The sequence below is a fragment of the Tripterygium wilfordii genome, chromosome 22 (assembly GCF_013401445.1).
Source record: "Tripterygium wilfordii isolate XIE 37 chromosome 22, ASM1340144v1, whole genome shotgun sequence".
Lineage (NCBI taxonomy): Eukaryota > Viridiplantae > Streptophyta > Magnoliopsida > Celastrales > Celastraceae > Tripterygium > Tripterygium wilfordii.
Genome location: NC_052253.1, coordinates 4,181,813 through 4,192,948, shown reverse-complemented (window position 1 = coordinate 4,192,948; position 11,136 = coordinate 4,181,813). Strand labels below are relative to the sequence as shown.

General features: G+C 37.8%; 2 protein-coding genes across 4 annotated transcripts; one reads left to right on the top strand and one right to left on the bottom strand.

Moving 5' to 3' along the window:
* The first annotated feature begins 2,538 nt into the window (after positions 1-2,538).
* LOC119991163 (RNA-binding protein EWS-like) lies at positions 2,539-6,650 on the top strand. Its single transcript, XM_038837397.1, has 5 exons — positions 2,539-2,708; positions 3,453-3,529; positions 3,625-3,696; positions 5,035-5,151; positions 5,758-6,650. Exons 1-5 carry the CDS (start codon positions 2,615-2,617, stop codon positions 6,316-6,318), a joined length of 921 nt encoding a protein of 306 aa, XP_038693325.1. The 5' UTR covers positions 2,539-2,614; the 3' UTR covers positions 6,319-6,650.
* Positions 6,651-8,054: 1,404 nt separating this feature from the next.
* LOC119991162 lies at positions 8,055-10,342 on the bottom strand. Of its 3 annotated transcripts, XM_038837395.1 has the most exons (4): positions 9,141-10,341; positions 8,801-8,877; positions 8,622-8,715; positions 8,055-8,418 (listed from the first exon to the last, which is right to left on the bottom strand). In XM_038837395.1, the coding sequence occupies exons 1-3, from the start codon at positions 10,169-10,171 to the stop codon at positions 8,663-8,665; spliced, it is 1,161 nt and encodes a 386-aa protein (XP_038693323.1). In that variant the 5' UTR covers positions 10,172-10,341; the 3' UTR covers positions 8,055-8,418; positions 8,622-8,662. The 3 variants fall into 3 exon arrangements, 2 of the variants coding, with proteins under 2 accessions (XP_038693323.1, XP_038693324.1); XR_005466165.1 differs by lacking the exon at positions 8,055-8,418 and having other exon boundaries at positions 8,692-8,715; positions 8,801-8,881; positions 9,141-10,342; XM_038837396.1 differs by lacking the exons at positions 8,622-8,715; positions 8,801-8,877 and having other exon boundaries at positions 9,141-10,342.
* Between the last annotated feature and the right edge of the window lie 794 nt (positions 10,343-11,136).

Here is an 11,136-nt window from a genome sequence, read left to right as displayed (position 1 = left end):
AACATTAAAAACTAAATAAAAGTTGCAAAAACACTGGATGATAATGCTGTCAAGATGATGATTGACAACATTTAAATGTTAATTGTTTCTCGATGTATTTGTGGATCTGTGGAATTTATTTTGTCAACGTACTAGTAGTCTATTTCTTATGAAACTACATCTGTGAAAAATTTCTTTCCCTGGGGAGGGTGAGGCGATCAAGTACTGGAGTTTACATGGATCTTCTTACCTATGTTGGTTGGTATTAGGAAGATCCATGGATGTATTTAATTGGTTTTGGTTTTAGCTGTGTTTTTTTGTTTATAAAAAGGGATCATGGACCTAACATGCATTCTTGAGGGTTGGTGAGAGAAGTCGTCTTGAGAAGGTGACATGCAATAGTGTGAGAGCTGAATCATCTCGGGGGTCATAAATATACGAGAGATCATGTACGCGGAATTAGTCATGCTCCCTGCGATACTAACTTCATTATGCATCTCTCATAGCTGACGCATGATGAGGTTAGTCTATCCACCACTCTCAAAACATCGTGCCTGTTTGGTGGGGTAGTCTCACAAGTGGGCAAATTATAAACTTCAATTCAATTTGAAGCTTGTTCTGTTGTACCGCTCGGCGATCCAACAATTTAATTTGTTTTTCTTTAATCTAGTTTTATTTAATTATAATTAATTTGAAATTTATTTTATATAAAAATAGTTTGAATAATAAATATAGAATAGTTTTCACAACATATGAGTTACTAATTACCATCATCTAAAAGTTTCGTCAAACACTTCATAACTTATTTGAGATGTTATGAAACCGTTTATTTTTTAGCAACTTTTCAACTAAAAGTGAAAATCACACAACTACTCCTCTACCAAACTCCTCTACTCTACCAAATTCCTCTACTATTTCCTGATGCTACTCGCAGTTACAGAGGGGCCACTTCATGTTCACCTGATTATGGATCAGGCCTATATCTTGACCTTGGCCTGCCAAGAATCAAGTGAGCCCAGGATCTGACCAATTATGGCATGATTCTCAAACTTCACAGTTTACATTTGTCAAAGTTAACGTTATGAACTTATAATCCAATATACTTTCTTTTACGAATTAGTCTAATTCTACGGAATAATTACCTTTCTTAGGCCCAACTTCAATTGGGTATGCCCATCATTGACACTGTAAGGCGGTTTATAGAATTGTTGTCATTGCCTCACGAGTGATCAACATAAAGATATAAAGCAAGCTCCACACCCAAAATGACATGATTTGCCACACCACCTCGAACTGGTAGAGAGTGTACTGGATCGACTCCATAATCCATAATCACTTTCAACATTGGTGACCCCCTGACGCTTTAGCGTCTCGACGTCTTTACCCCTTAATGGGCCGACCCGGTGCTAGCGGGGATTAGTCTGGGTGTGATACGGGTTTAAAGGTGCCTCCCACAGTTGGGGCCCTCCCAGGACACTTCGTGATCTGATCAAAAAAAAAATCTGGGAGGAGAATCAGGCTGTGGGGATGGATTTGGTGGGGGAGACCTAGGGTTTGTGATTGATGGTGGGAATCGGGTTGGATTTGGCCGTTCAAAATCACGACTTTCTTGATATGTTCAAAATCAGGATTTGGAAAACAAGAAAACAATCGCAAAAAAATAACAAAAATTAAGAAGGTGAATAAAAATAATTAAACGTTAACTTGAAGATATAAACAATGGAATTTGGCTAAAATAACGAGAGTTCGTGACAAACTACTACCGAATCAAATTATCATGCCAAATTTTGCGCATTTGAAGCTCATGGCTTTTCCATAATGCTAATCCTTTAATTAACTTGAGCACCACTTCTGACAATTCGAGACACATAAAAAAAAAGAAGAAAATAAAAGAAAACAAAAGTGCATTATCCATTGTCCTCTTAATTCACTATCTCAGCAATGCGATTCCTACCTATTGTATTAGTTTTACTTTATAATTTTAACCTAATTGAGTTTCACGGTTCATAAATTTATGCTCTAATGGAGAACACCTAGCTAGCTACCTCCAACATTTCGAACTTCAATGCTTACAGAAGAAAAGAAAAAAACGCAATGATCATGATTATATTTAATGGAGACATACATATCTGTATATACAAAGATTCTCTTATGTGGAGATTCGTAAATTAATAGAATTTACATATTTCTATTTCAATCGTCGGATCTATTGGACAACTGAGATTAAAAAAGAGAATCTTTGTGTGTGTATATGAAGGATTCTCAGGTGTGTGATCCTACACTTTATTTAAAGTGTGAGATCCATCTAACACCATTCACGCGCGGGCCTCATCACGTGTGGGGGTCACACTTACACATAATAAATAATGTTAGATGGATCCCTCATTTTAAATAAAGTGAGGGATCCCTCACTTGAGAATTTTCATATATATATATATATATATATATATATATATGATATATGTGGGCTGATATTGACAGACGAAACAGGCCAAAAACGTGAAGTAACTTCCACTGGTAATATAACCTAATAGAAGCCCATGAGAGAAGCCCATAAGAAGAATCACAAAACACGACCTAGACGGCTAGACGAGAAAGAACACCAGCTGCGCAACCTCAATCCTCACGAAGCATAATGAAAACCTCCATGAACCCACCATCATACCATCAATTTCTAACATCGCCTTACTCCTTGCCTCTCGCAGCTCCCATCCCCGAACCTCCCCCTGGTAATGCTTTAATTCGCTTCAAATCAGTCCTCACGTTTTTTAAGGGTTTTAAGTTTTCCTTGCAACGCTATAAACGTTCAGAAACAAAATAAAAAAGATACGTGCGTATGTGTATGTGTGTTTATGCTAGATTTCTTTGTAGATCGTCTCGTATCAGTATTTGTTTCGTGGTTTGTTTGGCCCTGTTAATCTCTGCTTGTTTTGGTTTTGTTGGTGTATATATTGTTTTCATTACTTTCGGAGAAATAAAAATTTCTTTGATGTGTGCTAATGGTGTGAGAAATTACTTAAACTGTTGTTCCTCAGTTGATTAGGGTAAACTGTCACTTTTTTGTGTTCCTATTGTGATGTTTGTTAGTTTGCAAGAAGGTTTTCAAAATAAATTGTATGTTATATAGATGGGCCGCAGCTGTTTTTTGGTAATGTAATCACTAATCTCTATTTTTCTGGTGTCATTTTGTTCATCACTGACGGGGAAGTGGGTGAAAGTGAGAACTAAATACTTGGAATGCTTATTGGAGGGGAGGGATTGGGTTCATTTGGATTATCTGACACCTTATTCTTTAGTTGTATAGAAATCTTGTATTGCTTAAAATTTCATGTAAGAGGATAGTAAGAAGGGATGAAGAATTGGCTTCAAGCCTTCAACTCTCCTATCATTTTAGAGTCTTGTTTTTTTGTGAAATTTGTTTAGTGAATGATGGTTCTCAACTCAACTAATGATTGATTCTCAATCTACCTCAGGGTTTTGTGTGACTCTGGGTTTGAATTCGATGCGACCTGGAGCTAAACAGTTATCAATGCAAGTTCCTAATGACTGGGTAATTATTCCAGCATGGTTTTTACTTTTTAAAATGTTGACTATCCCATTGAACATCTGTGGCTAGTGATTTTAATGTAATGCTGTGGTTATTAGGTTGCTTTGCTCATTGGCAAGGATGGTGAGACTATAAAGACTATACAAAGCAGGTCAGGTGCCTGTATGGAGGTGTGTATTTTGGGAATCAAGCCATAAAGCTAAAATAGTGAACTGTTAGGAGCTTCTTTTTTCTTTTCTTTTTTTGAATGGAAACTATTGAGATAATTTTATCAAATTCTTAGTGCATTAGGAGAAGCTCATCAATTCATCTGCTTGATTTTGAAAAACTTAGTCATGCGTACTCAGTGGCAATATTTGATTCATATATTTATTACTTTGCCAACTCTCGTGCATTGCAAACACTAATTGAGTTTCTGGAAAGCCTAGAAGAAGCATAAGCTGTTGCCCTAGTTCAAGATTTCTCCTTGGTGAAATTCTATGAATCAGATTATTTGGCCTCTATTTCTGGATGACGCTTTCTATTTTCTGTTGAAGAACACCAAATTGATTTACATTGATACTTGCCAGTATATAACAAATGGTTTTCTCTGTCGCCCATCATGTTTGCTTGGATCGCCATTATTTTTGAAGTTATATGGATGAACAAATTAAATTATGTTACAGTATTCAAAGGCTATGGTACTTTAATCAAATTTCCTTCTGAAGGTTAATGGAAATCACATTTTCAAGCAATGGACTTTACATGCTCATTTGTCGTACAATTCTATAGTGATTGAAAATAGTTAACCTCATAGTTCATTAGGCAAAATGTCAGAAATCAGTATTTCTTAAATTTACAATGTTGCATGATCAAGATGGTCATTTCTTAACATATCGTAGGCTGATGATTGCAGCACTTCCTGATCCCCTTTGAATTTTCTGATGACTGAGTCGTACGATCTCCAATGGTTTACTTATGAAATTTTTCAGCAAGATTAATACCTTTTTGATGATGCTAGTCACATTAACTGCATTATTTTCGTTCTTTACATTTGTATATTTTATATGAATTGGGCTAGTATGCTTGCAATGGAAGAATATGTAAATTGCCCATCTTAGTTTCAGTGAATTATTCCCAATTTCCATGTATTTCATGTTGTAATGGATTCACACAAAAGATCCCCTGCTATCGATTAAATAATCATAGTTTATGAGTAATAATAAACAGTCAATATGTGTTTTTGTTGTTGTGGATGATGATGACAATCTCTTTGTATCACGTTCTTTCATTTTAATCTCAAACTCAAAGCACTTTGCTTATCAGTTGTCACTGTGGACTCTTTTAGTTCAACAGTTATTGTTAACATTGTTTCCTTGTTCCTATATACCTATATTTTAGTTTAATTGAAGCACGTGATGGAATCTTACTCCATTAACGTCCATGTTTTTAAATTTTACTGTATTATGCTTATATCATTTGCATTTTTTTTGGTATGAAAGTGATATTTTATTTGTTTCTTTATTAAGATTATACCCCTATGCCTCCCTCCTGGTGACACATCAACAGAGAGAACAGTGTATATAAATGGTTCAGATGAGCAGATAGAGGCAGCTAAAGAATTGGTTGATGAAGTTATGAGTGGGGTAAGTCAATGTGTTACTTGAGTTTCTTTAAATTGATACGGCTTATGAACTATGAAAATATTTTCATTGTATCCCATATCATAACTCAAAAAGTAATTGTATCTTTGCTCTAGGATATGGTTTTCTGCTTATAGCTGTTTTTATATTATTTGTTTAATTTTGTTTCCCACTTGCCTTGATTTCGAAATTGTATGAGTTGGTCCGAAATTTTTTTGAGGTGCTCTACAGGTCCTTTACTTTGATATATGTAATATGAAAAGAATATTGAGCATTTTTTTTTAAAATGCAAGCCTGGTATAGAAGTTGGCTTCTTCTTGTATAACCTGGTATCTATGGGTTCTTAGAGGTGCTTGTGGTCACAGCACCACTAGTTGTGATTTTTCTTTTTGTTATGGACCAATGAATGTCTTTCCATTCTGCAAGCTACGTTACTGTCTGTTTTTGTTAACTAGTCGTTGGCTGTTCGCTTTCTTGAAGCGTCATCAAATGTTATCCTTAATGTGTGCCTTAAAGTTGGGTTACCCATTCTTCTATTTGTAATTTTTTTCAAACTGTTTCGTGGTCATTGTGGATGTTCTTTATTAACTGCTTGTTATCTATATGCAGAAACAAATCACTAATACATATGGACCTAGCAGCTACATGCAACCTGCATACCCCCCTACCAGTAATGTGGCCTCACGAGGACCAAGTGATAGCCTAACAAACCCATTGGCTGTCTCTCAAACAGCTCTGCAATACTACCCTGGATATGGTTTCTATAGCCAACAGGTTCCTGCAGGGTCGGCTCCACTCAATGCCAGCTGTAGTTACAGTCAGGCACCACCAGCTGAGGGCAGTGGTTATTATCAGGGCTACAGCCAGCCGACTTATGGGCTAAATGTCTCCAGTGGGACTCATGATCAGCCGGCAGCATATGCAGCTTCGTTTTATGGACAAACTACTTTGTCGACTGATGGAACAGTTTACTCGCAGTCTAATCAACCATCATATCCATATGCACAGGGTTACAGTCAACCAACAGCTAATCTTCAGGTTGGATATTACGCTCCTTCCAGCTTCGTGCGTCCTCCACCTGCTCAAACAGAATATGATAAAACTTACTCCCAAACAACTTATGGAGGATCACAGGCAGTGTTGTCACGAGGCGGCCGGGCGAGCGCCTAGGCTTAATCGCCTCAGACCAGGTACAAGGCTGGTCAGGCGCGCACCTAGGAGAAATGGGGTCAAGTGTGTTGTTTTTTTGGGTTGTCGATAGTGAAGGGAAGGCTCGTAAGCAACGTCTCGTTTATTCTCGAGGTTGAAGATGAAGAGAAGAAGACAGAGACTACTTTTTTTCTTTCTAAAATTAGTATTTATTTTATTTTATTTATGTGGATGTTGAATTTTTCAAGAAAAAACATGTAAGGAGCTATTTATATGATAATTTACAATGGGCTGGACAACTTGTGCAGTCCAAGACTTTAAAGCTTTATCATATATTTATCATTTTTTAAAAATATTGTGCCTAACTTTGCTTGGGCGCGCACTTTGCGCCTCGGGCGTTTGATAGGTGGTGTGTGGTTTTGTGCGCCTCTCGCCTTTCTTTAACAACACTGATCACAAGGGGTCCCAGTCCCTCCATCCCAATCGCAACTAGTTTATGGGTAAGGCGGATACACCATGCTGCCACCAGCAGCTTTAACTCAAGCTACTCGACCACCCTTAAACGACTCGTCACAGCAATCGGTTGGTGGCTGCAATTGTTGATGGAAATTTGAACACAAGACATGGTTCAACAAAAAGCCTAATCAATTTTCTTTCATATCTGCAATTGAGGTTCGCAGTTTGGGCTCTTACATGTACAGCCATATTGAATCATTGATTACCGAGTCAGCATTGCTTTTGAAGAAGAGAGTTGCCCATGGTTCAACTGGAATCAACCGAATCAATCATGTATGGTATATGTATCTACACTTTTCATGTATGTATACGCATGTGTACTGTTCAGTCAGTAATACCTTTTGGATTCTACTTTCTATGTTTTGCGTCTTCAAGGAATCAAGAGCCACTGGCTGTCCTCGCAAGGGGAATTCCAGATTCGAACCCCTCATATGATGGATGATGACCCCATTTTTGCCCCCCATCTCCTGTTATTAACCCTCTGCTCCATAAAACAGCACCGGATTCCTCTTTTCCAGAAGAATCAACCTACAGAAACATATTTTCTCATACATCAAACTCTCTCAACTCATCATAATATTCAAAACAACCCCTCAAATACTATACCCCTCACAAGTAAGCCGGGCATCCCTCATCTGACACTATTAACCATGTTATTATGGTGGTACCTCAAAAGATGGTAGTGTAGCCGTTTCTGAAAATTAAAGCCCTCCCTTCAATACATTAAGCAACTTCTTAACAGGACTTCCAAAGCGAACATTGCCACCCCTACAAAGCTCCTTCAGTGTACACACACACGTCTCTTGATCCAGGTCAGGTAAGAACTTCGAAATGCTAAATCTTTCATCCTCAAGCACTCATTCCAGTCCAGGCCCAGAAGATCATGCAGCTCAGGGCACACTGCAAGTCATATTCCCAATTTGGCAAATTCTGCCCTGGTCTCACCTAATTCTAACAAATCAAGTCATATGACCCTGCCCCAGAACCAGCATTATCATCGTTCATCTATTTAATTGCAGAACTTTGGCGTTGAAGTTCACCCTCATCACTGGAAATGAACTCTCTACTACCAGGAGAGCACTCCAAATCAATACCTTGAAGTTATTCTTCTCAATAACCATGACTCATAAGCAAACTAAATTACCCTCCATACCACGAGAATCCCAACTATAGCTCCCATTAGTAACTTCCATACCAAATAAGAGGAACAGAAATCCTAGCAGGTACAAAAATTTTAAGTTCTCAAATATTATCAACTAACAATGACAAAATCACCAATACAACGTCTTAGAGAATCCAAATCAAGTTTAATGTAATTGAAAATTACAATATGAAAAACAAAAAAAAAAGTAATGACCAAAAGAGATAGAAATTCAAGCATTAGGACCTGGTATATATATGTCACCTATTCAGAGCCGAGTAGCTCAGATGTGTGATATACAAAAGACTATGAACATTAGGTTTAAAAAGGAAATGTCTGGTTTCATCAAACTACACAAAAGCACTGACAAACACGTGAGGCACGTCAACCAGAGATTCCCAACAAAGATAGAAATGCCCGTCGCCAATTCAAAAAGCCCAACCAAAAATGGCGACACAGATTACCTGCAATGAATGGCAATTAATTCAGTGATCTCTTTTGTAATTACCTAAGCACTGTGTGTCACTGTCAAGTAACAAACAACAGTGGCCAATAAATATACGACAATTAACATATCTAGAGATAAGAATGCATCAGAAGCATGAATAATTGAGTTTATCAATTAGATTTCAACTGTGCAGCTGCAAATGATGCAAACAATACTCACCAAAAACAAATGTCGTCACCGAACAACGAAGGGAATAATCATCAGGAAGCAATTCTACGCGACTTTTTTGCTATACATTCTATCGCACCTGAATCTATAACCCACAAGCGAGGAGATTGAGTGATCAACACAACTGTTACAATACAATCTTTGCGAGAAAAAAAGTAACCAGGGAATACCTCCTTTATCACTCTTTCTTTTTCCTTGTGAGTATACCTCCTCTGTCTCGCTAGTGCTGGCTACAGTTTCAAGACACCTACCTTTATGGGTTCATAAGGTAACAAGTGAGAATGTCTAAGTAGCAATTTAAATGCAGATACTGCAGGCTTCTTTGCAATATTACAGAAAGCAACATGTGATCGAGTTACTGTTTGAATTTTTTTTTTTGCCTAGTGAAATAACGAATTAAATCATCGAAAACCATGCAAATTCCATCTAATAAAATTTACAGAGCAGTTTTGCTTAGCATTTGGTATTGAAATATAAAATACAAAAGTAACAACCAGAAGAGTTACTTACAAGGGGAACGAAGCTATCATCCACCTATGGAACTTCTTCATGTCATATTTGTTCCTGTAGCGTTGGAAGGATAAGAATTTCACTTGACCGGCTCGAGCTCTATAAAACCCCATTTCAATGCAGAGGTTACTTGGTGCAGCCAAGTCAAGGTCATAGGGTGAACGATTGTATCCACTGAGAACACCACATACTAGACCATCACCCAACCATAAAGGAGAGGCAATTTGCCGGTGAGTTATGGCATTGCCGCCTCGCCAGATGCATTGGAAGTCATACCAACCATTGTTACTGCTATTGTAGCAATATGTGCCCAGTACCATTTGGTAACGCTCCAGAAACACCAAATATCGATCACCCCCGATGGGCACTGCCCCACCTTGGAAGGGCAGAGAACGTTCAGGGAAATGAGACCAATCACGTTCAACTGTGTCATAGGAGAAGAGGCCGGAGGACTGGGTGGAAAGAAGAATTTCACGGCCATTATTCACAACGGCATAGGCACAAATCTTAAACGGACCATTAAGAGGAGAAGGGAAATGATGAACCGGAGGCTGAGTGGGGTAATACCAAGCATTGCAATTAGGGTCGAAGACCTCGAAATCGCGAAATGTGAGAATTTGACTCATCACATAGAACTTGTCATTGACCGGACCAATAACCACAGCGCCGAGCTTGCCGAGATTCATGCATCCTACCTTTCTAATGCCAGGAGAGGATGTGTCGTAGACATAAACATCCTTCGATAGAAGTCTGGAGTGCCCTGGAGGACATCCTCCAAAAAAGTATATCTTCGAACCAAAGGCGAAGAAGTTCATAGTGACTGGGTAGGTATTCGGGAGGTGAAATAAGGGTTCGCCCAGTACCATGGATTTACTAGTTGATCCAAGCGCACGACTAGAAGTAGGAACGTCAACGGCGCAAACTTCGTACCCACCCTCATCTCTTCGCCAGATTGCCTCGCAAACAAAACAGACCATAGATCTCCTCCTTGTGATAGACGAAGAGGCCCTTGTTTCTAAGATTAGACTCATGATCTCGATTCTGTTCTGGAAGAGTTAGGGTTTTGAGCGTCAATCGCGTAACATTATTCAACAAAACAGGGAGACGGAGAATTTCAATCTAATGGGATTCGAAGATGGCCCAACCATCATTGGAACCGAACTGTGCGTTCGTTCAGAGAAATACGCGGCCCACAATTTAGAAAGAACAATCGTAGGGGAAATTTTATTTACAAACCATTAAAATATTAAGTTTACATCACTTTTAAAATTTTTTTATTTTTCATTAATATCCTTATTTAAAATAACATATTAACCCTTAAAATAAAAATTAAACATAAATTATATTTAAATATTAAATTAAAAAATACTAAGTCTACACCCCAATTCTAAAAAAAAACTAACTAAAAAAGTTGAATTTACAGCCAAGAAACTTTACAAATATTCCAGACAATTCCATGAACAGTCATCTCACATTTCTTTCTTTCAACTTCTCCTCCAACAATATGCACTCCAACTCCTTACGAGAACTTTAACAATTCCAACTAACGCCAACGAGAATCCAAACAGAGAAAATATACATTTTCAAAGTCTCTTGCCATGGTCTGTGGGTAAAATATTTACATTCTCCCCTTCATTCTTGCATCTGTAGCCCCAGTTGGCATCAACAACTCTCCCTTTTTAATCATATTTCACAAATAATAAAAGCAACTTTTAAAGGGCATCATATCTCCATACAGCTTCTCAGGGCAAGTTATTTTTCAGATTAATTAGAGTTAAAAAAGAATGACAAATAACTACCGTTTAGAGTAGTCAAAACTGACACATTGTGTCGTTATCATCCACTCAAATTGACACAGCTTGTCGATTTTGTTACAAATAAACAGCACAACTTGCCCGTTTTTTAGATACAAAATCGGACCTAGTTCGTTGATAAAATTTTGAACAAATTAACACAGAAAATCAGGTACGAACAAGTATAGACACCCATTGATGCT